The following is a 27,350-nucleotide window of genomic DNA, read 5'->3' as shown; positions in this document are numbered from 1 at the left end:
ATTGCACTCACTGCATGTGTAAAAACCAGCATCAACCTTTAGTGTTCATAGATCAGCTTCAACCATCGCAGGTTACACGGCTACAGTCATCAAAGAGAATTAAATCGCTACTGGAGAATAATACTCTGAGCTTAACAATCTTAGGAACTTACATAAGTTTAAAGTATGGCCACATCAATCGACATGCAAGGAATTCCCAGGGTTACAGACCGAGAGATACATAACACGGTGCTTCGAATAACAACTGCAGCACAGACGCTTCTTGTTTTTAATCAGAACTGCTGAGTGGATCCTCGCTAGGCTGACCGACCGACCGACCCTTCACACAGATGCTTTTCCATTGGCAGCAACGTTTTAAGTTGACGAAGGAATAAATGATGGAACGACGTGTCGTTTGTGTCACAGCAAGAAGGGAGCTGTGACAGCGCAAAGCTCCCCGTCACATCTCGAGTTCTCAGGTTTCACACAATCCCATTTAGCATTTACGTACTGGAATCAAATCCCGATACTTCAGGTCACAGCTCGGAATAAATATCCTTAAGTATAATGAAAGGAATCTAACTAGGAAAGGAAGGGGGGGGAAAGGGGGAAAAAACAAACCCAAAAGCAAAAAGACTTGTTCAGGAAAACAAATCATTTCACTCCATGAAAAATTCAGCTTCTCTTCCAGTTTGTTCCATAGAGTTCAGGTTTTATTGGTGGGCACAGCAGTAACTGAAATAGAAGTAAAATGAACGTGGGTTTGCTTACGACTTGCTGTGGGTATTTTGTGCAAAGAAAAAGAGAAACCTCACTGCCTTACATGGGCACTGCTGAGCTTTCACATGGAAGGGCCTTTCACAGGAACCTGCCAGAGTATCAATAGCAGGTGATGGAGGATGGAGGATGCCAGGCTCTACTGCAAAAGAATCTCAAAGGGAAGAGAGATCCGTCTAACGTGTGCTTTGTAAGTGCCCTTAACTGAAAAACTTCTTTGCAATCATTAAGATGCTGGTATGCTTCTCCTATTACACAATCTCTTACACAACCACATGCGGTACATTTATAGACAGATTTACAATCAGAAAGAAAAAGTGTTTTGTTTTTTGTGGGGTTGTTGGTTTTTGTTTTTTCCTGTCTCGATAATAAAATTAGGTGTTCTGTTTCTCTTTTGTTTTATACAAACTGTAGTCCGGCCCATTGAGCGCTCTCCATGCAGCAGATGAGCTTCTAGACTCTCCCCATGCTGGTTAGAACAATCCCCTTTGCAGCATGTTTCTTCTAGAATTAGGTTGTTCCACAACAAACAGCTATAGCACAACTCTAACTCCAGGTCAGACACTACGCGCTGGTCATTTGCTATTCCAAATTCACCCATCATTCATCATCATCATCCTCATCTTCCTCGCCATCAGAAAGGGACGTACAAGGGCGGATCTGTCGGTAGCGATCGAGCCACTTCTCCACCATCTGGGTGACCAGAGGATGGTTGCGCCTGCGAGAGCTCTTCTGCATGGCCACCAGGACCCCTCCTTCCGTCACACAGCAGTCCAGCCACTCCCGAAGCAGCTTTTCTTGCTGCTCCTCGTTACCTATCTTTGGGAGGGGAGAAAGAACAGATTGAGAATGAGGTGGGTAGCAGCAGGACAAGGGGGAATGGTTTTAAACTGGGACATGGGAGGTTCAGGTTGGATATGAGGAGGAAGTTTTTCACCCACAGGTGGTGACACACTGTTCACAGGTTGCCCAAGGAGGCTGTGGATGCCCCATCCCTGCAGGCATTCAAGGCCAGGCTGGATGTGGCTCTGGGCAGCCTGGGCTGCTGGTTGGTGACCCTGCACACAGCAGGGGGTTGGAACTAGATGAGCACTGTGGGCCTTCCCCCACATACACAGTTAATTCTAGTGGCTCCTTGTCACTATCATAGTTATTAAAGAAGTAAAGCTGCATTTCACTCAGACCATGCTGTAAATACTGGCCAATAATTATGCTGCATCCATAACAAAAACATTCAGCCTGGCATTAGTGTCAGACTGTTTATTTGCTGGTCCTCCCAAGGTACACCTGTACCCTGCACAGTTATTTACATTCAACTTACAGACCTACAAATAAACACCAAATAGATGGAAAAAAACACACCTGAGAACCACCTCAGGTGATGAGGAGGGGAGCAGCATTAATACACCCCAACGGCCTATTCCTGACCACTCTCTGAGCTGCAGGAACACGGATGCTGAGGCCACAAGTCAGAAGGAGCTGTGAAAAAGGCTGGCAGCTCCTGGGTCATTTCTTACCTCTTGAGCAGAAAGGAAGTGAATGTGCAATAATTTCCTCTCGCTATCCACCAAGGGTAGAAATGTAACAGTAACGTCATCGTCAGTGTTCAAGTTAGCACCAGCACCTCGATTGCCATATCCATCGTTCTCCATGGCAACCAGAGCAGAGAAATGGCCCCTCGTGTAGCCCAGAGCAATAGGACTTTTCCAACAAAAACTCTGTTCCCATAACAAAGGCAAATACACACCTACAGCAACAGGGAATAAAGGATGAGCCAGTTAAGTGTCTATTTTTACCAGGACAAGAATCCTGCCATCTGCTTGCAAAAGCCTATTATTAAAAGAACGTTCTGTGTTAAGCATTATTCAGCATCTAAGCACGCGGCCCATTCCAGAGACAACTCGACCTCTCATCAACATCATCTAAATAAATTAACCCGCATCAATTATGCGCATGGAGGCTCCAAAAGCAGCAGGACCAACCACCAGAACCTGACACCACTTTGCTCACATATGGAGAAAGGAGAAAGAAGAGAAAGCACTGACAGCACAGGATCCAAAGGGAATAAGCAGTTTTACCTCCCTTCCATTTTTAGCAATAAGGAGAGTAATTTGTTTGGGGAACAGCGAGTCTCAACAACAAGAGCAGAACCCTTTTCTAGGAAGAGAACTAAGCCTTTGGTGTGTATTGCTGTGAGACAACTTGGGCTGAAGCAGCCCTTACCTTGTGACAGCTTAAAAATAGCCGTGCATAAACTTAAGTGCACATGTAGCATAGCAACCTTTCATAGTACAGCTGCTGCCAGCGAGTTGGGGACAGACGCTGCAGCAAAACAAGGCACTTGGTTCCTCCTCCAGCATCCATGGGCACTGCAGGGCAGCGGTAACGTGGCAATGTGAGGCAGGGGGGGCTTTAGCTAAGCTTAAGATAAGCTTAAGGGGGTTTTTATTTAAGCTTAAAACTCATCTTTTCTACAAAGAACTAACAAGCTCTCAGTATTTGGCCTTCTCCCACAACCTGCATTCTTAAATTGGAAAGAAAAACGAGATCAGAAAGAACTGGAACAGCTCACAGATGAGAGTCACAACTCGATTATAGAATCTAGATTTGAGGAGAAATCCTTTGGAATATCTCAGCTCTATGTTCCTCCCACTCCCTGCTTTATAACAAAGCCCTGCTACAATTCCCTGCTCAACCCAAAAGATGCAGAACAAGCGCTAAGTGTGAACCTGAGGACGGGTGAAGCACTAACATTTGGGCAAGGAAGGACCCTTCCTTTTTCTTTTTTTGGTCAATGTGATCTTAAACACAGACCAAGGGGCAATTACTGAGTCACAGAGCTCTGAGCGTGGCTCAAAGCTTCTGAGAAGGGAACACGTGCCAGGCAGAGCTCACAGGCACTGAACAGTCTTGTACCACTCACACGAGACACGTCTTGCTGGCCCATGTTGCTCTGCATGTGAGGGCTGTGCAGCCACTTGGTCTCAGCTGTGCTGCCAGCATTTAATTAGCAGACATTAACCACAAAAATGCAGCTGGACAGGGCAAGAAGTGACTGCAGGTAATTTGACACGGGAGTCCCGAGTTCACCTGCTGAAGCTCACCGCCCATTAACATCAGCCTGCCTGCATTCCTGGAAGCACATGTTTAACAAGAGGCTGTCCCGTGCACCTGGGTACCTCCTGGATCAACCATTTCAGCTCGTTTAGGTCTCACACCTGCTTGCCTTAATGCCCAATTACAGAACAAAAAACATTTGGCAGCCACTCAGCCTTTAAGTCAGAAGCAACTGAAACCCCAAAGGATGGTGTCTGTGTATGAATAGCTGCTCTTTCCCAGCCTGTACTTCCATCATCTGAAATGAAACACACAGCTACAAAGAGCAGCAGATTTTATGCTCTCTGAAGTACTCCCCCATTCCTTGGGCAAGATGTTTTGTCACTGCCCAAGTTCATTTTTGCTTATAAAGAGCAGGATCTAGAGCAGGCTCAGGAAGTTCTCTACTAGGCTCTAAACAAACAAACAACACACACAGGTATAAATAATGCTGGGTAGGAGTCAGGCAGAGATTCACGAGCCAGGAAGATGAACCATGGGCTGAAGGAATGCCCTGACACCCTGTCACACAGCTGCAGGGCTGGACTGACCACTTCTTTCCAAGCCTGTTATGTTTATTGCTGAGCATGATGCTTCCAATCCCCTTTCCTGCCAACAGGGAAATGCTGAAGTGTCAGTGAGTCACCCAAAAACACTTGACTTCTAAAATAGAAGGAATTCTTAAGGAATCTACACACACCTAAGCAGCACAGAACCCATTAGGTTTATCTTAAAGATGGCTAGGCTGTTTGCCCAGAGAATCCAACCCAGCTACACAAAGCCACAGCACTAGCTGAGAAGCAGGCCAATATTTACATCACACTTAGGTTTCAGCCATTTAACACCCTGCAGCATCACAGAGAATTTAAGAATCGCCTTTCAACCTTATCATGGAATTTCCCTTTGCAGAAGATGATTGGCCTTATCAGTTGACCAATATTTGGTAATCACGTGTAACCAAGTTACCTAATCTTACAGCTCACACAACAGACTGCCAGTAGAGCACGTGTAAAGAGCTCCTTTTCCAGCTTCATACATTCAAGCAAGCAGCCACTTCTTTAAGTGCTAAAAGAACATGGTCATTCTCCTCCCTGCTTTACATTTCTCTACCTTCCCTCACACGCGCTGGCTTTGAGGACGATTCCTCTTCACCTCTGTTAGGGCTGCTTCAATCCACCTGCCTTGTGCTGCCCACTTCTCCCCACGTTTATCAAGTACGCTGCTGTGAAGTCTCCTGCAGGCAATGCTAAGTGCAATTCAAGTTAAAACAAACATTCACAGCCACTAATAGCACAGACAGACTGAGTTTCAAATGCCATTTATGAAGCCCGTGCCTTACAGCAATAGGAACCATACAACTTTGGGAAAGCTTTTGCTAAGCAGAACGTTTCAGATAAATTACAGGCTGAGAGCACATTGAATGGAGGCAAAAATGGTTTGTTTTGAAACTGTGGTTATAGGCAGCGTGCCCACCATACACTGAAGAATTGGAAGCTTTGAGTGGTTTCTTCTGTTCTCTTTAACAGCAGAAGAGTTTACCTACAACACAACTCCACCCCTTTCCATCTATGTAGTAGTTGGTGTCACTCCTTGAACTATTAGTATTAATAGCTGAACGTTAGTTAAGACTGAACTTGAAAAAATACAGGCTTACCTTGAAAGCGGGTATATCCTAACGTTTCTCCTCGGAAACTCTTATAATATTTTACTCCATAAACTATAATTGGTCTTCTAAGAATATGTGCAAGTACAAAAATGTGTGTCTGCTCCAAACTTGCTCCAGGCTGAAACAAAGACAATGCAGACAGCATTTGAAAGAGAACTTATTCTCTCTACTTTGGAATTTGAAAGTTATTCTCCTAATAAGTGAGGCAGAAAATGCTTTTAAGGGCTGTCTAGAATAGAAATGAAGGAGTGTAAGACTGTTGCCTATCAGTTGGAGATAAGCAAAACCACTTCAGTGTGCAAAAGAACTTAATCTGTTTGTAATAATTCTTTGTCCTGTCTTCCAAGTTCAGTCCAACACATCTCATTGTTCAGTTAGACGTGAAGGACCACAGAATATTTAGCCTCAAATAATTCCCTCATCTGGGGAAAGCTTAAGGTAAGTGCGTTCTGCTGACAGGAAAAGAGCACGTCCAAAACAAATGGCTGGAAAACAGCTACAAATACCATGTATGTCATTTAAAAGGGGAGCTAAAAATATTCCTGTAGTTGGAAGCACAGCAAAACATCAACCTCATTTCAAAGTATCAGTTTGCCAAGGTTCCACCAGTGTAACTTGGAGATGTAGGGCTGTGTTCTAGGAGGTGTGCAGTGCAGGGTCTAGGAGGCAGAGCATTAAGCAATCATGTATTACTTTACAGACTGTGCTTTGATACCAATGGAACCAAGATTTTCCCCACACTATACTGTTTTAATGGCAAGTTCAACAATTACCTTTATAAATTCACTTGCCAGGAAGAACCCACTCAATAATAATGGTAGCTTAAGAGGAATGTTTTTCTTTGTAACAAAAAATCTCATTCCTCAAGAACAGTCTGAGTTGTGGTAATTTCACTTCAGAAAGATCAAACCCTTTCAAACAGCAAAAGCTTATGAAGAATTTCTCTTACCTGGCTTGCGAGAGAGAGTATGAATGCCCAATCTTCCTGCCACTGTTCCTCTCGCAGTGAGAAATGTAAACCAAAGCTTTGGGAATACCAAGATTCCCATTCTTTCCAGCGTGTATAGAACCTAAAATATTGGGGGTAGGGGAGGAGGGAAGAGAGAAAGAGAAAGGTAAAGGCCGCTGTGTGCCTGGTAGCAGCCCTTGTAATCCATTATCCCAACTGTGTAATGAATGGGAGAGAAAAAAAAGGAGCATCCATAAGGAAATAATACATATTTTTAGATTGGCATGAGACTCTACTTTGCCAATCCTCATATAAGAAATCACTTGAGATCACAATACCAACAGCAAACACCTTGTAGTAGATACAAGCTGAGTTGAGATTAGTGATTGCAGTTAGGAGCCTATTCCTTCAGCAACTACCATTAAAGCAAGTGACAGCAGCAGCGCTTCCTATCTGCTACATGTCCCAGCCCAAGAATTTTGAAGTTAACTGGATCTTCCCCACACAATATAGCACATATGGGATGTGCTGAATGATTTGGTCACAACAGAATTTATCTATGAGGTCTCAGAACCTCGATCTGGACTTTTGGAAAGGAATTATGACTCAGTCTGACATGTTACCACAAAAACACCAGCTGATTCCTCAAGAACTTCCACTCAGAGGCAGATTGTGTCCTATTAAGGATATAGCTCTGCAGAGGTCTGTCCTAAAACCAGTACTAACTTCTCTAGCAACCAACCAGCAAATAGCATTACGTAGATTAAAAGCAGGCAACAGCATTTAAACAGCTATGAGGGTGCATATATTATATTTCAATCTGATTTACACTGGTCCTCATTGAAAGCACCACTAAGTAAATTCAGGGGAGAATCCAGCTTCAGCACAGAACACCATCTAGGAAGATTAACCAGATCTAGTATATTCTAAACAACGAGCATTATGTTTGACACAACAGCCAACAGAAGTTAGCATTCACAGTGTGAAAGATTGGTTTAAAACTCAGTTGTCTGCAGCGTGTGTTTAGATACCATGCTTTGTCTTGTTACCATAAAGAACAAAACCTGATCTATCACAAGTTGCTGTTCTGGCCTTAGAGGAACTGCTTGTGATGCCAGGGACATTCCTACATGGTTGATATGTGCATTCCACTATAAACAACTCTCAAGTAGTGACAGAGCTATTTGGGAGGCAGGATCTAGGGAAAACAGCTTGAGAAGCACATTACTGAATGCAGCTCTAGATACTAACTCAAAACAACATGTAGCTGGGGGCAGCAATCACAAAATCTTCTTACAAATACCCCCAAAATTAGCCTTTGTGCCCTGAGAAAGGGGACAGGCTTCATCCCTACTCTGCCAGCTGACAGAGTTTCTCTTGTCCTTGATGACAAGAACATATGAAATCTAATCTCCCGTGTCTTACGTTAGCCTTTATCAATATCCTGCTTTAGTCCCACTGCACACTTGAGAGCTGGCAAAGACCAGTTGGGTTCTGACTACAAATATTTTTCTTCCAACAGTGGCAAAGCACAGTACTGGATTAAAGAGGGCAGCCAGTGTAAAACAGCAAACGTTAACTCAGGAAGATAAATTATTTCCACAGCCAAGTGACAGCACTAGCAAAGTGTCAGTGCTTTACTGCCATTGCTTTAGCAGACAGCTATTTTCTAACAGTCTCCTGCAAACTATTCCCCAATAACAGGAAGATGGAGCATGTGCATGATTTACACTGTATGTACAGAGAAATCTCAGTTCTAACTGTGGTCAGCACACTCCAGAGAAGCACACAGCATCGAGTATTTCACTTTATGTGCTGTTTGGTGATGACTGCAATCACTAAGGACAGGATGCCCAACTTTCCAGTGCTTTGCATTTGAAAGAAGCTAGAATAGATTACCATGTGAATCACACTGACTCAACATTCTGGATCCAGGCAGTTGTGTTTATGTTGTTCGGTTTTGCTTTGTTGCTTTTTTAAATACAACTACGGTGGTGCTACATGGAAAGCTAATCTTTAAGGGTGCCATAGGAACTAACTCACCAATGTGAGCAGTCATGTAAACTGTCGTGAAGAGCTTTCCGCAGCACTGAATCCTTGTCATAAATGCCCCACGTGGCTTGCAGGACCGAATCGAGCAGGCAGTCCCCTGCAGTCCGATTCCAAAGTGCATACAATCTGCTGTCCAAGCGCGTACCCAATTCCAGTGACCAGTTAATAATAGGAGATTCCTCTTCGAGCTCTGTAACAAGAGGATGGCTTGAAACTGAATTCGCATTTGAAGCCTCAAACTGAACAGCATGTTAATAGCATGACCTCATCCATCTATTTGCATGAACAAAGCTGCTTTTTCATCACACTACAAGTAGAGGTGAAGTACAGCAGCTAAAGGCACTCGCTTCCTTGGGCCATATACTGTCAAGAAAGAAAAACGTACACAAGCCTTAAAGAAAAATTGCATCAATTACTTTAGGATCACTATTGGAGCAGAAAAATTGTAAGGCTTTCTGTGAAGAGCTTGTGACTCGAGCTGTAAAGCTTTAAAAATACCCAGAAAACTTCAATCCAAAGATGAATATAATTCCTAAGACTCCATTCCCCTTGAATAAAATGGAAATGTTAATCTCCACCCTGTAATTTTAACTCAAAATTATCTAATCTATATTTAAAACACAACTTCAGGCAACAAAGCTGCATATGCACACAAATCTCCATTTTAAAATGTATTTACTGAGATAAATATTCATTAATGACAAGTAAGGGGAGACAGCAGCCAGGAGCGTTTACCTTTCTGAACATCTCTATCAAGCACTTCATCAAATAGCTTTTCTTGGACTGTGGGTGGTAAGTCTTCAATATCTGAAGAAATAGGAAGACAGTGTGAAAATCACTTATTGCCTTAAAAAGAGACATTACCAGCTGCTATTTAAGAGAATATACTGAAGTGTGCAAAACCAAGAATTAGTTTGCAAATTCAACTACTTGGTCTAACATAAATTACTGAAGAAATAAAGCACAAAAATAAAGCCTATGTGGACACTACTGCTCCCAGAAAGTCAACATATAGAGCCCAAAGCAGCAGTTCTCAAGTAGCAGACAAGAATTAACCAGAAAAGTAAAGGTAAGATGAAGCAGCAATAAGAGCTGTATAACTACCTGCAGGTAACGTAAACGTTACAAGGTCAGTCAGGAAATAGCAAGCAAAGTCTCCTTTCCGCTGATGAAGAGATGCAGCAATTTCACGACGAATTTGTTCCGTGACCTCTGGACACACCATGGCAGGAATGCACTTTGCTGCATGTTGTGATACCTGCAATGCAACACAGTTACTGCACTCAGTTTCCAATTAAGTATTGAGGCTTAACAGCGATAACTATCAGTAGGAAGTATTTTGTTAGGAAGTGATGCAATGAAAGTGTAAGTATTGGTGCTCTGAAAGATGGAACACAGTCACATACAATGATTAGTATCTCTCATTTAGCACGAAGCTGATAATAAACCTGGTTAAAATCTGTTTTAAATCATAGCAATGAATTAACAGACAACCACTTCCAGCAGGAAAACGGAGGCAAAAAAGTAACAGAGAGAAATATTGCTCAAAATTGATACATGAGCCCAGCCTGCGCTTTGCATTAAACCTCATTACCATCACACAACGGTATCCTACAGAGAAATTTCCCAAAAGCTATTAATGTAAGACACTCATATTTCTCTGTATTCTAATTGGTGGCAGAAGGAGCTCATTCAGTGATGTACAGCAAACAACATTGGGATGACTGGATATTTAAACAAAGCTTTGTACGACACATTTTCACTTGTTAATATCCTAGCAAAAGAGGACATACACAGCTCAAACGCAACTAAATACTTCCACAAATGCTACATTGAGTAACTATTTCTAGCAACTGAAACAGGCAGCATTTCAACAAGTCAGCTTTTTAAAGATAAGGTTTAACTCCATTTGCACAGATAACTATGAGCCACACAGCAAGCACTGCTATTAGCCATATAGAAGCACGCATCCTTCTCAAGACTTCTGCTCCATTTGTCTTGCTTCATCTGCTCTGTTTAATTACTCAACCCCACGCATTCCATCAGCCTCACGCACTTCGCAGGCAGGCCACTCTCCTCAAGAATGCGTGCTTCAAAATTGCAGCAAGCACCAAATTAGGGAGGCAGAATGGAGGCAGAGACAGAATAAAAACTGCTCTCATCAAGCAAGAAAACAACTCTGAGATGACAGAAAAGATAACGAAGATAGCTGTGGGCCTTCTAAGAGGGAAGGATTACCAGAAGTGATGCGCTACACACAAAAACACAGGAGAAAATGAACTGTGTAAGAGCACGGGGATAGAGGAACCAATCATAGGATCATAGAATTACCCAGGTTGGAAAAGACCTTGAAGATCATCAAGTCCAACCACAACCTAACCAGTACCCTAACTCCAAAAACCCTACACTAAATCATATCCCTGTGTAAACGAGTCTATGCATCAGGGAAGAGTGGGAAAACGTCACTATATTGCAAAGCAAGGGATTTGCTTTTCTCCTAGAAGCTCCCAGGAATCTCAGGGAAGAAAGGAAAGGGCAAACCATTGCCAGGTAGATGTATTCGTTAACAAAGCCCTGACAAAACTAAGCTGTCACTGAGCTCGCTGTTCTGCCCTCGGGGCATTTCCTCTCCCCCACCCAAAGCACAGGAAGCCCCACAATAGCTCACTTCCACCACCAGTGAGGTCAGAACTTTTGCCAGGGCTGCATGATTTAATAGGAAAACCCCAACATGCTCAGGACCACCACATACATACAGCCTTACAGTCAACTCACCTCTTAGGGAGAAGCCACAACTGCAGAAAGGCGCAATGCAGCAGTTCATACATTCTAACAATGTCAGTGTCAACCAGCAAATGAAGTTACATGTCACTGGCTGCAAACAATGGCGCGGTTACATAAGGTTCCTATTCAGTCTGTGCAACAGCCAAAAGCAGCTCACCTCTGTAAGCAGAATTGCCAGCATGTCTTGTCTCTGGAAGCGTATTGCCAGATGTACAAGCGTGTACCCCACATCGAAAGCAGACGGGCGATTTAGCAGGCGCACTTCATCAGCACTCAGCTGGCGGGCAATATCTCCTCCTGATGACTTGTAGGCTTCAACAGCAGCTAAGTCACCTTCTACAACTCCTGAAGAAAAGAATGAAATACTTCATTTTAGACAGCAATTAGACTGCTGTAGAGAAAACTACTTTAACTTATACAGCTTCTCAGTATGTATCTAACATGATCATTGCACACCAACAAACATTTGAGTGATTCTGTTTTAAACAAGAACAGAACCATACTCACACTTACCTCTTGGACTATTTCCACTACCCAGAATAGCTGGAAGGTGTGGCAGACTGAAAGCCAGCTACCAAGAGGTGCTAAGGACCCTTCTGCTAGGAAACACCCCACGTAACATACTTACTTGTTGAACAGCACTGACCAAAACTCATTCATTGATACTACAGAGCCTCCTTTACTATACTTTCCCTTCTTATCTTCAAAACACAGGACCAGGCGTAAGAAATAGTTTCACTGAAGTGCTGTTCAAATAAGTATGGGTTAGAACAGTGCTGGAAGAGGATACAATTTATCTTCAGCTCACTCTGTTACTGACTGAACCTACTTATCTATCATTCCGTTATATTTACTCTTATAGTAAAGAACTAAAGAGAAACCACACACGGTGCATCAGCTCTGTGTTGCTCAGGTTTCTATAGTGAGATGGGTGCAAAATCCCTACTACCTTTCACAGTCCCCACGAAACTTAAGTGCTGGACCACACTTCACATCAGGACCATTCATGCAGAATGAATTCCTTGGCTGCAATGAGCAGGATACAACATCAAGGTGTGGTGGTGTTATATTTAACGATACCAGTTCCAATTCAACACGCTGCATTCCAAGTGACTTTGAAACTTGTGAAGATCTTTTAGATAGCTTACACTGTTTTCTTTTACAAAGCACAAATGGAAGAAAGAGAAAAGTAACCTTAAAGCCATCTGTAATAATAGAGGAGCAAAGAAAATGCTAGCAAGAAGCAATGCTGGGAGGCAGCCATTGGGGGCTGTGCAATGTTTCAAGCACTAACTGCTGTGAGCAGCAATAAGGATCCCAACCAGCAACGTGTGCTGGGCACAGCACTGCCAGTACTTGCAGTGCACTCTCAAGTCCTGCAATATTCGGCCTTCCAAGAAGTCCCAGTTTTCATTTAAAGAGCACGTTTCTAATCTCACTGATGAGATTTAGGCAAGCCATCAAGACACATATCAAACTGGCAAACGATATATGCTTTCTAGGCCTTGTTTTAAAAAAGGGGAGGGTTAGGGGGAGGAAGGATTGTAAATGTGTTATAGGTTGGCAGCGCTTGAACAGAAGAACAGTGTCGTGTCCTATATGCCACCTCAAGCTGGCACTGATGTCTGTGGAGGAGTGGTGATGCGCAAGCACCAAGTCTGGCTGTGCTCCGTTCTTCCATCCAGTCAGCCAAGTGACTATAGAATAAAGGGAAAAAGCTGCAGCAGCTCTTTTTTAGCGCCAATCCAAGCAAGCTGTTCCATGAGATTACTAGCTATGCTGTAACACAGTCCCCACAGATAAACATGGCACGCAAGCTGTGCAGAGCTTGCTTCACAGTGCTTTTCCTACAGAGCCCATAGGGGCGTGTTCAAGACCAGGTTGGACGGGGCCCTGGGCGACCTGATCTAGTAAATGTGTATGTTTGGTGGCCCTGCCAGGCAGGGGGGTTGGAACTACATGATCCTTGAGGTCCCTTCCAACCCGGGTCATTCTGTGACTCTGTGAGGGGCCTCTCCTTATAAGAAGGATGCTCTTGGAAACCTGCTGTGTGCCCCAATGCCCAGTACTCCACCAAAATACTGCAATCTAAATGCCCTGAGCATTGCTGCAGCACAGCCTGCTCTACGGCCATTACAAACCTCTTACCCCAATACCTGCTCCTTTCCAGCTGTCCAGAACAGGGAAAATGGCTGACAGCTCACCAGGTGCCAGTCACAGCAATCCAAGGCTGCACTGAACCCCAAGCGAAGAAGCAGCAGCTTCCAAACCAGACTGATAAATCTGAATTAGGAAGCACTGATCTCAACCCAAAACCAAGGGGCAAACCTGCCTACATGCAACACTCAACAGAACCAGCTGCAGATCTTTAAGTCTGCACTGCCACAGCAAAACAAGCCCTTAATGCCAGTAGGAAGCACTTTCCTATGAGGGTTTTGGTCTCTCAGATGGATGATAGCCTCCAATTCATTACACCATTTCCATACAGCTCAACAAAACATTCTTTACAAGAAATAGCAGAGAAGTAATTACTGATGTTCTAATTCGCTCCTTCTCATAAAGCACAAGCTCCCATTGCTTACACAAGCACTCTTTGAACTGAGCCCTGATGCGGTGCCACGCCAGTTGGACTGTTCCCCACTGACACCCACTGCATTCCTCATACTGCTCAAATGTCACAAGGAAGAGTGGCATTTGCCTTAATGCTGTACACACAGCCATCCCTGAGCCACCCTTCTTGCTCTGATTATTCACAAGAGCAAGCTGATCCTTACAACTCAATGTATCCTGAAATGCAACGAGAGCAGCTTCTCTTTAAAGTGCATCCCAGGAGAGGCAGTGTGATATTACATATTGCAGACACCGAGCTGTGTCCCACCATGCTCCCCTCTGACCTAAATCCAGACTGCCTTAACTGCACGGCCTCAGTGACCTCAGAACCACAGCTGTAAGAGCTTCCAAGACAGAAACTATAGCAGCTGCCTTCATTCACCTCAGTACCTTTGTGGACAACACCAGCTGGCACAGAGTGCAAATATATTCCATCATTTGGGGCAGCAAAAGCTTTCAGGCAGAGAGGAATTCTCTCTTCTTAGAGGCAGGACTCCTTCACAGGGACATATGGAGCTTCACACAGATTAATACAAAGAAAACAGAGGGATTGTTTGAAAAGCCTTGAAGGGCCTCTAACCACATCCTTCTGCTCATTCTCCTCTCTCCTTGTTTCCAGGACCTCCCTCCTCAGCGCTGGCACACAATCAGCAGCAGAACGCATTCTCTTAATGACAGTTTGAGACACAACCCTCCATACAGTGCATTTTCTTGAGTTTCTCAAGCTCTGCGACTTGTATCAGCTTCAATAATTACCTTCCAAAAAGGCACATACTTCAAACCTGATGCCAGCCAACACCAGAACGCATGGAAAGAGCGATGATACAGTCGAACAGCTCTCCATCTCCAAGCAGGCCACACACTGTGCTTCCAACACCTCACAGCATGCACAAAGGTGGGAGCTGCTGGAAGAGATCCCTGCCATCCCCTCTCCTACCTGCCAGCTGTAGCCAACCCCATGCTGCCTTAATGGCCAATCCCTCACTGGGGCATTTGGGCCCTAAAAACAGAGAAGTGTGAGCATACATGATTTTAAAGATAACAACTGGTGTTTCCAAGGCAAATTTAAGCAAGTATTTTTAACTTCATTACTTATTCAAATACTTTTAGCATCAAACACCACAGAGTGTTTAAAAGGAGGAGTCAAGAGACTGAAACAGACATACTTCAGGAGATGAGGTTTACAAGCAAGAAGGAACAAGGAGTTTAACACTCAAGGATAAATGTGTACGCACACACACAACCAGTTAGAACATATATATGCAAAATGCAGATGAAAACACACCAGGGAGCTCCTTCCCCAGGTGCCAGTGGCACGCTTACATCACCGTACCCTGGCACAGCAGTATGCCAAGTCATGCTTCCCAGCAGTACACATAGTGGGGAATGAGGACAGGCTGTACAGCTCACAGCGGGGCCTTCCCCCTCATTCACTCCACAGCACTGCTTGCCACATTTAGCTGCAGCCAGCACAGCAGGTAATCACCTGAATTAGTCACTAACTCATGCTACACTTCCCCCAGACACTTCAAGAGAGCCTAAGCTGACACAAGCAAAGCACAAGGCATGACCTGTCCCCACCTCCAGCAGTCTGTTTCCACCCATATGCTTTTCACCTCCTTGTTCCAGGGCTGACAACCCACACACAGCAAGGTTTAGCTGCACAGCAGCTGCTGCAGGATGCTGGGCTGGAGGCAGCTCTGTCCTGCAGCTTGGCACTGCCCTATAAACACCACTCAAATCCAAAGAGAGCCACTCTCCTTTCCAGCAGGGCTGGGGGATGCCTGGCTAACACACCTGGCATCATTTCAGAGAACAGGAGAATGACAGAGGGCAAAAAAGGCCCCGTAAGAGAGATAAAGTAGTTGACCAAGAAAAAACTAAGCAGACCTATGTAGGAATATCAGGAACAAGCCAGCAGTCCTTTTAAGGATATACTGCAAAACAAGATTCATTACAGGCAGCTCTAAGTATTTTTGGATTTGTTTAGGAAACAAGCTCAGTTTTTTTCCCTTCAGGCAGCTCAGAACACACGCCTGGTTGGTTCTGGAGCCATCCTACAGCAAAACCTGCCTGTGACAGCAGCTACCTTCCCAACCTGAGCATGGAAAGCAGGCTCTCTTGCAGCAGTTAGCAAGCAGGACTGGGGGAGAAAGAGAAAGAATAGTTTACCCCAATCTGTGAGCTACAGGGAAAACCATTCCATCAAGAGTGACGTTGTTTTAAGCACGTCACACTAAGGTAACTAAACAACTACCATAAATGTGACTCACCGCATTTAAAACTACTAGGTGAACTGGCACGGCTGCCCTACAAAACACCCAGAGATGGCAGCAGAAAAGCTGCAGAGCTCTAATGGTGTTCTTAAGGTTATTTCCACTGCCACAGAATCACAGAATGACCCGGGTTGGAAGGGACCTCAAGGATCATGTAGTTCCAACCCCCCTGCCTGGCAGGGCCACCAAACATACACCTTTACTAGATCAGGTTGCCCAGGGCCCCGTCCAACCTGGTTTTGAACACCTCCAAGGACGGGGCATCCACAACCTCACTGGGCAGCCTGTTCCAGGGCCTAACCACTCTCCTAGTGAAGAACTTCCCCCTAACATCCAACCTAAACCTTCCCTCTTTCAACTTAAAACTATTTCCCCTTGTCCTGCTTATTGTCAGCCAATATGAATGTGCATTAATTTATTAGCCACAATCATCTCCACACAGACTAAGCTTGAAAAATCAAGATACTTTCTTAGTAACATTGAAACAGACAGGAAAGAAAAGGTCTGTTTACCTAACAGTTGATAGAATCAATATTAGAATACAAGGTGGGTGCTGGTGAGCCCCAGGAATGACCTACAACTGATGTTGGGTATTCCATCATTAACAAAAGGTCACACAGCATTTTAGTTGCTTCTGCTTTGGGGAGAAAAAGTGTTTTACTGAGATACAAAACCAGTTTAGATTTGATTTTATTTTTATATTGGCTGACCATGAAAACACTTCCAACAGTATCTGTACCAATGCAACATTATTACTCTCAAGGTCAGTGTTACACATGCAGTTACTTGGAGCTACATATTTTAGTGTTATTTTTAACATCTGACAGAGCATCTTGTACTGTTGTGAGCTCTACACTGTTTACAAATACTCCCAAGCTGCAGCTGCTGCTTCTACCAGCATAACTCACCATTGCAAAAAGAAGAGTGCTTACAAATACCCAGTAAAGGCTTTCTTAATGTTGTTCTCCTTTTAACACAGTACTACACTGATTGGTTTTGTAGTTTATCCACAACAGAACACCAGCATTCTGCTACAAGGATATCAATTCATATAGAAGGAGCCACAGAACACATCCAGCTCTGCTCAGTTTATGCATTAATTCCACAGCCTCTCTTAGCAACTGCTATTTGATGCTTTCTCTTTAAAATTAAAACAAAGATCTACAAAAGCTGTTCCCAAACCAAATGACACCTTGGTTCTTAATTCTTCATTCTCCCAGACCACAGGCACTAACTGTGTAAGGTAGTAAGGAACAACTTACCAACGCATGCATTTAGAAACAGCCAGTCAGTCTTTTTCATCCTATTCTTTATTTGCTTTAGCTTCTTGAAGTCAACTTCAAGTTCCTCCTTGCTGCCAACAGCTCCAGCCAGTTCAATTCTTTGGAAGTCCATTTTCACATCCGACTCACGTTTGGTTGTAGGTGGGGATCTTCTTTGGCTATTACCACTACTACAGCTTCCCCTCCACCGAGCTCTGTCTTGCTCGTTTATGATTGAAGAAGCCTCTTCAGTGTCTGCCAGTTCTATTGCTTCTATGTTGTTAGGTCTGGGATGATCACACACAACGCATTTCCTGGCCTTTGCCCAGTTTTCGTATGTACAAACAGAACAAGTCCAGTGCTGAGCCCTTGTGTTCAGTTTATTTCTGTCATTATATTCCTCACACGGATCGACGGAAAAAGGAACCGGTCTCGAACCAGACCCTGAAGACTGAGGAGACTCTGTGGGACTCCGGGTCCTACGTTGAGACAAGCACTGAGTACATCTTATCGCTCTTGGCCAGTTCAAGTACGTGCACATGTGGCACGACCATTTATTTGCACTTTCCATACTGTAAGATGATTTAACCCTTGGTCTTGCACTGGAATCCGGACATATCAAAGGACTGCTCCCTCCTTCGGTACTCGTAGGATCCCAGTCTCGACCAATATCGCTTGAACCACTTTTAAACGGATCTTCTGTGATAATTGTTCCACTAGGCCTCTGAGCACGGCACATGGTACATTTGATTGCAGATGGCCAGTTTTCATACGTACAATACTCACAAGCCCATTTAATTCCACGCTCTGTCATCGTGCACTCCTTGAAATGAACTGCGTCAGGCAGAAAGCTAAGTGATCACAACACATCATTAGTACACAATAACTGCATACAAGCCCTGTTTAGAAAACACACACACAAAAAAAACAAACAAAAAAACACCTCAAAATGTAACCCAACTGATGTGTATTGCACCAACAAGTATGAAAGTCAAGCTGGGCAAGGGGACAATCTGTTTCTCCTTCATACTATTAAGACGCTGGCAGGAAGCACTAGAAGAAGGTCTAACAAGGGTAGGACTTGAGAGCCAAATGACTAATACTCAAGCCACTTAAATGCATAATCGAGTGCTTCCTAAATGCAGAAAAAGCAACTTAGTCATGCATTTCGGGAATTTCTTAACTTTGAGCACTGGCAACTAAAATAATAACTAATAAAATAGACAGACATCGAGCACAGAGAATACCAAGATAGAGACCGGTGAGTCTGCAGAAAGAAGTCATAAATGTTAACTGCTGAAATAAAGCAGTGAGTGCAGCAGTACAAGGAACACGAGGGCTGAGATCTCTACTGCAGCAGGCACAGGACTTGGAAGGAAGAGGCACATCAGACAGTCAGTCACACAAACAAGTGGTTCTTCTGTAGTAGTAAGGTATAGGTTTCAACTTCAACATTTCACATGTGCTTAACCAAGACTAGGGCTTGATTTGACACACTCATAACAGCAGTGCTATGAGGTTAAAGCCACGCTCAAAAGTAAAGCACAAGCTATGTGTGATAAGCCAATCCAGTGCTTTCGTTTTACAACCCAGGTTTCAATCCAATTCCAACTCACTTTTTCTCTACTGAAGAGGAGATCCTGTCTTCATGCTGGCTCAGACCCTCTCCTCGGATTGCCAAATATGAAGGATGAGACTAAGCAGATAACTATTCCTGTAAACAAAATGAAAACAGACTCATTATAGGTTTCCTACCGGACTTGAGTAACCATAAAGTTAATTATTAAATGCCACACCTATTCTGATCCCAATTCACATGTTTGAACTCAGTCATGGCCTGCTAAGGCTAAGCTACAGACTAGCATAAATAAATCAATATTTAAAAGAACTGGTCACTAGGAAAACGATCAGTTAATCTCCTAAGGAACCAGATCCAAGCAACATCAAATTCACATCAAGATGTCTGTAAACACTCTCAGTGGAATATGAAGCTTAGGATGGAAAGGAAGAAATCTCAGTCCCCTCCAGTTTGCATTGAGGGCAAATGGGATAAAGGTTGCACAGCAGGTAGATAGGGAATAAACAGAAATGCATACAGTCTATTCCCTCTCTTACTACAGCATGACTATGTAACATGAACAACTCAGTTACATAAAATTAAAGGAGCAATAAGATCATACTATAGCCCCAATATCTGTAATAAAATAAGGTGGGAAGAGGAGGGTGTTATCGTAACAATATGAAGTCAGCGCTACTGAAGGCAACTAATCAGCAACTTTTCAGAAGCTTGGAGAGGAAAAAAGAGATGCCACAACCTGTTTCTCTACTCCTCAGAAGCCAGTGAATTTTGAGGCATCTTCCTCCTTTCTATCCCCCAAGTTGGATTGGTGCACTACATGAGATAAAGCTATAGAGGGAACTGCAGATGCCAACAGCCCCTCATTTAGCCTGGTCTGTAAAGCCTTAACCCTACACCTCCCACTGCAAACAAATCCCAACTGAGAACAAACAGTGCTGACAGTGAGACTGGGGAGAAGGGACTGGCCACAAAAGTGATGCAGAATATATTACTTTATGATACCAAACAGCACAGTTCACACCGCGCTACAGAAAAGCTTCCATGAGTACAACGAGATTAGAGAATAAGCAGAGCTAAAAACCTAAAGTCAGCTTTTCTTTGAAGATTTTCACGTCGCTTGGATGGATGCTACGTTAAGGAGTGTTATCTATTAATACCAATACAGAAAGCTCCATGTTTTCAGATGCAGCTCTTAAGAAGGCTGAGCGTCTGCAGCCTCAAAAGCTTTTGATACCAACCCCTACAGCACAGACAGAAGAGAAAACGAGCACTTCCACAGGTTGGCTCTTACTTGTACATCTCGGTATGACCTTCAGCTGCACCTCCATGCCAAGAATACCAGAACCATCTGCTCTGCTGGGAATACTGGAATACCAGCCAGTCACCGAGCAGTCTGAGCACTATTGCATTTTTTCAGAGTTACTTCTTTACCACCCTGCCTTCAATTCAGCTTGTTATTTCAGGTTCTTCTCAGAGGAGAAGCTGAATCACACAGCACAGAGAAACAGCACAGCAGTGACTGTGAGGTCCATGTGCATGCCTCCATGTCCAAAAAGCATGAGCACACATCCATCCACAGAGAAGAGTGGGGAGAAACGGGGCTGTGAGTCAAGAGATCAAACTGCACTTTCCCTGCCTGTACCCTTTATATGTTATGAAATACGGCATTTAAATGCACGTCTGCTAAGGAGGCCTCAATCTGATGGCTGTAATTGTTAACTAACAGCTGGAAAACATTGCTGTGAAGTTTATACATAAACACATGCTAACGTATGAAGGAAAAAACAGCTTTTCAAGAAGAATTGCCTACAATTAACTCTGCATAGTTTGACACACGGAAATATTCTCCTTTTCTTACATCATTGCCTCCAATTCTTTCCTGGTTACCAATCAAACAACAGCTACACTTCCTAGATGGCTGAAGTTCATTCATACACAGGTAAGATTTTCAATTAAAGCTTCCTTGTGAAAAATGACTGTCCACACACTTAGAGAAAATACATTTGGAAATGGACTATGTATCAGGAATCATTTTTCACATGAGATTTGCCTCTGGTTGACGTCCTAAGGTGGCATTTTTCTCTTACTTTCCCACTTACTGTTGTGTTTTTCTTTCCACCTTCAGCTATCTGCTATTCCTGCATGAGTTTTCCCATGTGTTCACAATGAGGCTCAACAAATCAGCGCTCCACAACTACCCTGAACTGAAGCTTCTGCATGAAGAATGAACAGTGGGTTCTATTGTAGTCTCTGCAAATTAGTTTATAGAAAAAAAGAAAGGCAAAACAGAACCAGCAGACTGACCTTGTCAATGGGATAACCAAATCAGATCGGCATTGAATATGGAAGCTTAGCAATGAAGGCAACGACTGTATGTTATAATAAAGAACAAAAGAATTACTGCAAAGTCATAAATGCAGAAGCACTTTCTCTATTAGCCTGAGTACACTCACACAAGTACTTCAAGTATAGTTTCTTTTGGTTGTTAGCACGGTTCTTTAAGATGTTGTCTCAAACACATCAGCAAAAAGGAAAACTCCACCATCTTAGGACAAGAGCAGCACAACGCTTTTCTGCTGCCTGCTCCAGGGCTGCTTTAGTTTACAACACATCTGTATTGCACTACAGAACACAAGCGGGCTATTGGCAGCACAGGCAATCAGAACAGGTCTTGTGCTACCAAAGCAGAAAGTCCATTCTGATATACATGGATACCAATTAAGTGTTGGGACACAAAAAGGCAGAAGTTCACCAAAGGCTTTCGGCATTATCCCTCCCACCCTCACCCCAGGCACAGCTCTGCTTTGGAAGGCACTTCCAAGAGTTACAGCTGTTTGTTGGCTCCTGCAAACACAAAGTGCTGTCTTAAAAGAGGCATCGTGAAATAAGAACCAGCACAAACCTTGGTTCTATTAAACAACATCAAATCACCGCTACGCAAACGCCAACACCATCCATAAAGTACATCAGCAGCAGTGCAAAATACACTAGAAGAAGTCTTCCATTTACAACTGAAGAACTGCTTGTAATCTAGTACGTGAAAACTCTTCTGTTCTGATAGTCCAAGTGTGCAGCTAATATCCTAGACTGGAAGCCTTCAGTGTGACCTGCAGACCGTTTCTCATCTACTCCTACAGAGGCACACAGTTAAAATCCAGAAGGTCCTGATCTTTCACAAGGAAACATCACAAGAAAGGCAGATCTCAGCCAATTAAGATCCGTGATTAAGCAGGACATCTTGAAAAAAAAAGTCTGCTCTGATAACAAGCTTCAGTTACAGTCTATCAAAAGCCGCATCCATGTGGATGGATGGATTCATGTATTGTTTCTAAACATCATTAAGACTAATTGGTTAGATAGATATTCACTGTGCTCAGAATTCAGCTCTCAATATTCTATTCTCACGTCCAATACAAGCGTGACCATCTCAAACACACCTTAAAGCTTCACGTCAGCCAAATAATTTCCTGTTACATGACACCTAATTCTGCAAACGTTCTGTGCGGTATGAAGTCAAACATCCAGGAGATGACAGATCTCAGGAGACATCTGAAATACAAGAATACAAGAGGACTTGGTTAGCACACAGACCTACCTATACATAGACTGAGCTGGAAGCCTCCACCCAGAACAGATGTATTAACAGATTCAACATTCCCTTTTCCTGATGTTTGTTTTTCATGTCCATCCCCTGTGTCCTCAGCCACTGCAGTTAATCCCGCTGCAGAAAGCGCAGAGCTTCCATCTGATTTGTACTGATCTCAAACCAAAGTACGTCTCCCCCTTATTAAATCTCTGACTAAATACTAAAAGCAGCATTAACTGCTGAAAACAAAGCTATAAAGGACAATAGCAGCGGGTCACAATTCAGTGCTTTCTTATTACGGGAGAGTTACACTTCCATTTTGTTGGCAGACTCTTTTTTTGTGGGTTTGTTTTTCTCTTTTTAATCACCATTAGAAGTTAACAACCGCTGAAATGAGATGTTACGACACATTAGGAGGGACTAAATACAACCACTTACTTAGAAACCAATACCATTTGGTAAAACGAGAGTAAGCAGATCAACAGTTACATAATAGACGGCATCTCCCACACAACACTAATCAAAACCAAGCAAACAAGCCCAAAATAATGAGCTCCAAAGGAAAACTCACATGAATACAGCCAGCAAATTTAATTAATCCGAACTCTATGATCATCAGTCGAAGGCAAATACCAACTCCAGATAAACACAGTAATATATGTGATAGAAATTCAGTTAATTTCTTGATGACCAAAGTTGAAGGTTTCTTTCTAAAAAGGCCGAACACAAACACGCAGTTTATCTGTGTTTGGACTCGATGCCTAAAACACGAGGCTTGTTTCTGTTTAGATCTCAGCCACCCTTGCAGAAGATGAGGAAAACCAGATGTCACGCTCTGAATAAAAACATACCGCTGAGTCAGACATCAGAACTTAAAAACACTTAAACCTGTCCAGCAACCGAGGAATATTACATTAAAATTTGTACGTTTGACATTCAGTTCTAGTAATTATCCCCTGGACCTCCCTAATAGTGGTTGACCATAAATTAGATCGTGGCTAGATGCAGACATTCACCGTTTGGTGGAGAAAAACCATCTGCCTGCGAATGAAACAAGGAAACACGCTCTGCACATCAGCTATTGAGCAGCTTCCCTCTCATTAATGGGGAGCCACTTTGGGATGGAGTTAAGGATGCCTTTGGTAGACGTGCGTGCAACTGGGTACGACTTCAAGCACAAAGAAGCCATACAAGCTATGGTGGCTTCATCCGGCTCTTCCTGAGATACTGGCTAGACAGCAAAGTGTCATGGGGGAAAAAAGCCAAAGTGATGGCACACAGCACTGCTCAACACAGCGCAAAGGACTGTGTGTGTATATACACAAGTTACCAGCAACTCAAGCTAACCACAGAATCACAGAATGGCCTGTGTTGCAAAGGACCATGATGATCATCCAGTTCCAACCCCCTGCTGTGTGCAGGGTCACCAACCAGCAGCCCAGGCTGCCCAGAGCCACATCCAGCCTGGCCTTGAATGCCTGCAGGGATGGGGCATCCACAGCCTCCTTGGGCAAATATTATTGTTCCTATAAAGGCTACTCAAAACTCAAACCAAATGATGCCAAACCAAAGCATCAGAACTTGAAATTTCAGTATCTGGTAACAAAGCAATGGTAAGCACGACCCAAATGTCACTGCACGCTGGCTTCTATGCTGATGGGGAACTGCAGGCTCTTTGCTCACTGACAGCTTCAGAAAGTCCTATTTACACTTCAAAAATAGACACAAGTTCATCCTTGCAGCCCCCCCACCCCCAGCCAGCAGGCATCACACCTGCCATTTGTTTTGTCCCTAGCCCTCATTACTTCCAGCATCTGCAACTCAGCCTCAAAGTATCCTTGTCTTAAGAACCAGCAGGCCAGATGATATCAGGAAAAATTCAAATACCCAAAGGGAAAAATGCCAACTTAATTATACCTGCTGCATAGCAGGAGATGCAAAGAGCTGCAATCTCGTCTGGTTTGCAGACAAGATGCTACATACCAGGAACTCCATTCTGTATTAACACACACTGTATCAACCTCTCACATTTCTTGATTAAATAAATGCAACCTACAACTGTTTCCGCATTCTTGAGCCCATCCTGAAGTCTGGTCCTTCTCTGGATTTCATTGCGTGCATCCACGTGGTTTCAGAATAGTAGCAATGCAGTTTTTCTTCTGAAGCATTGGGCTGTTAGACACCAAAGGGACGAGTCCTGTTTGCAACCTCCTGTTCCAAAGAGGTTCCATGAGAATCAAATCCATCCGTGAGAGCAACTGATGCAAATGAATTAAAGCCTCCCGAAGTTGACAAGTGTTACAGGCACAAAAATCAATCAAACCCTCTGCAGTCTGCAGCGCTGTCAGCTGTGTAAGAAGCGCCACGAAAAAGCAAAGAGCCTGAATTACAAGTGTTTGAAATCTCCATTAGGAGATGAAAGCTCCTTTTGGAGGTGGAACAAATTGCATTCGACTGACGTGTTAGAATTAGAATTGTGGTCTTTAATTGACGTTGGGGGTGTTCAAGGAAAGGCTGGATGTTGTGTTGAGGGACACGGGTTAGTGGGAGCTATTAAATAGGTGAACGGTTGGACTGGATGATCTTTTAGGTCTTTTCTAACCTTAGCAGTTGTTCCATCTTAGTACCAGGAGACTTGGATTCTAATTCATACAGTCAAAACGAGGATTACTTGTTGACATCAATTTTGAACAGCTCGAAATAACCCAGTCTTCAAGTTTGGGCAGCTGGGATGAAGGGGCAGGAGATTGCTAACAGAACTGCCAGCAGCGGTTGAACAGCTTTGCTGTCATTTGTAGCTGCACGTCATGCTGAAGGCTGCATTAATCTGAAATTCTACTTAATCTCAACTCTGTGCAAGCCCGATAGAGCAAAGAGAAAGCTTAATGCCGAGGTTAATGCCACATGAACGAGTCGTTACACTGATGTTTCTGAACATACATTGAGCAATTAAAGTGAAAAAATAAGCTTCCTATACAATAACTATTTTCTGCTTACGTTACTGAGTTTATTTATGGACCTATCTTGCAAAGACAGATGGAAACACGGATTTACCTGCCTCTAAACAATCTACACACTGACATGTAATTAATATGTCCACGCACATCTAAACAAGACTTAAAACGCTGCCTTGACCAAGTTCAGCTGGTCTCCAATTTAAGTCATGCTTCCACGATGAATCCCACTGATGCTTTTATGCTACCCAGTACTGCAATGGAATTCATACTTTCAATTATGCTTCTGAGAAAATCCTAATAGTACACCTGCTCCCCCAGTGAGATTTACACCACATAATCCTATCCTATACAACCCTAACCCCTATCCTATACAAGGCAGTGCATCCAAAATCATTGCCTTTTAATGCTGTGATGGGTATAAATCAGAAGTGATGCTCACATATGAAGTCACAATGAGACACCACACCAGCCGGCCTTGGGATAGAGGCAAATAAGAGACTATAAGAACACTTCTATCATCACCTGCATCCCCCCTATATGGTCAACCACTTAAAGCACAACCAGCCTTCACAAACCTCTCCCACAGGACACAACAGGAACCCCCAAGGATTCCAGAACAACTTTCCAGCATTGTTAGCCCTGAATGTCGCCGCTGTGACACAAAGTTCTCAGCACCCACCATGGAGGAGCCCAGGCTTCAACCACCTACTATGGGCAACCCGGGGGGGGCTCCATATCACAGTGGGGGTGTACCTGAGCCTGGTGGGAGCTGCTGTAAGGTGGGAGTGTGAAGGCACAGCCCTAAATGGTCGAGGTTTAGAGCTACTGACTGTACTTATAATAATATGAAGAAGCCAAGCACTGGCTCAGCTCAAAGGAACGAGCTGTGTTTGTGATGTACGCCCAGCCGAGTGCCAGCAATAGGCGGTATGATATGAGACCTCCAACACAGCACACGGAGCCAGGCAGCACCCCCCCAAAATATAAATTTAATTAATTAATTACTTAATTAAACCACAAAATATGAAGAAAATAACTGAGGTAACTCCAGCAGCCCCCAGTACCGCAGCACAACAGATAGGAGCTCACCATAGCAGCCCGGCCGTGCTGCCTTTGTACACCAGCCCCACGACCCCCGGGCCCGCTCCTCCCCCCTCCCTCAATAGGAGCCGAGCCCCATCCCGTGGTCAGCCCCCTCCCCCCATTACCGGAGCTGGGTTTACCTGTCCGCCCCACGGGAGCCGTCCGTCCTTCACTCCGCGCCGCCCCCCCCGACCCGCTGGCTGAGTTGCGCTCCCCCCGCTCACGACATGGTACGTCCCAAGGCGGCGGGTTGCCGCGGCCGCGGGCGCTCCCACTCGGCACGGCCGCGGGGGGGGGAGGGGAAGGGGGGGGGGTAAATCCCTTGGCCCCGCTCCCGGCCTCCTCTAATGGCGGCGGCTGGAGCGGCCCAAAGCAAAATAAACCCCCATACGGCCAGCGGACCGCACGTCAGCACGGCATGCCGGCATGCCCCGCGCCCATTGGACGACAGAACGACTCCCGCTCCGCCAATCGCCGCGCGCCTCTTTGGAGAGAACGGATGACGTCATCCCTAAGACAAGTGGGCGGGGCTAAGGGTGAGGGGGCGGGGCTATCTTTGGCCACGCCCCCCGCTGCTCACCTTGGTGCTCCTGTATCCCGTTATTCTGTGCTTTTTTTGACACAAAAAGCCAAATAAAGCACAGTTTGTGGAGGATATCTGAAGTTTCCATCCTTACATCACACATCTGAGTCA

General features: G+C 44.2%; 1 protein-coding gene across 7 annotated transcripts; it reads right to left on the bottom strand.

Moving 5' to 3' along the window:
• Positions 1 to 15: 15 nt before the first annotated feature.
• ZRANB1 (zinc finger RANBP2-type containing 1) lies at positions 16 to 27,071 on the bottom strand. 7 transcript variants are annotated; one of them, XM_085554855.1, is made up of 13 exons: positions 26,797 to 27,071; positions 24,673 to 24,827; positions 22,468 to 22,579; positions 19,068 to 19,165; positions 17,452 to 18,302; positions 11,461 to 11,648; positions 9,624 to 9,777; positions 9,255 to 9,326; positions 8,511 to 8,709; positions 6,468 to 6,588; positions 5,507 to 5,636; positions 2,274 to 2,503; positions 16 to 1,575 (listed from the first exon to the last, which is right to left on the bottom strand). In XM_085554855.1, exons 5-13 carry the CDS (start codon positions 18,263 to 18,265, stop codon positions 1,357 to 1,359), a joined length of 2,127 nt encoding a protein of 708 aa, XP_085410981.1. In that variant the 5' UTR covers positions 18,266 to 18,302; positions 19,068 to 19,165; positions 22,468 to 22,579; positions 24,673 to 24,827; positions 26,797 to 27,071; the 3' UTR covers positions 16 to 1,356. The 7 variants fall into 7 exon arrangements, with proteins under 7 accessions (XP_085410981.1, XP_085410982.1, XP_085410983.1 ...); XM_085554856.1 differs by lacking the exon at positions 24,673 to 24,827 and adding an exon at positions 21,335 to 21,399; XM_085554857.1 differs by lacking the exon at positions 24,673 to 24,827 and having other exon boundaries at positions 17,452 to 18,350.
• Positions 27,072 to 27,350: the final 279 nt, after the last annotated feature.

The sequence above is a fragment of the Coturnix japonica genome, chromosome 8 (assembly GCF_054131305.1).
Source record: "Coturnix japonica strain WE chromosome 8, WE-NBRP24, whole genome shotgun sequence".
NCBI classification, from domain to species: Eukaryota; Metazoa; Chordata; class Aves; order Galliformes; family Phasianidae; genus Coturnix; species Coturnix japonica.
This window is presented reverse-complemented; position numbering and strand designations above follow the sequence as displayed.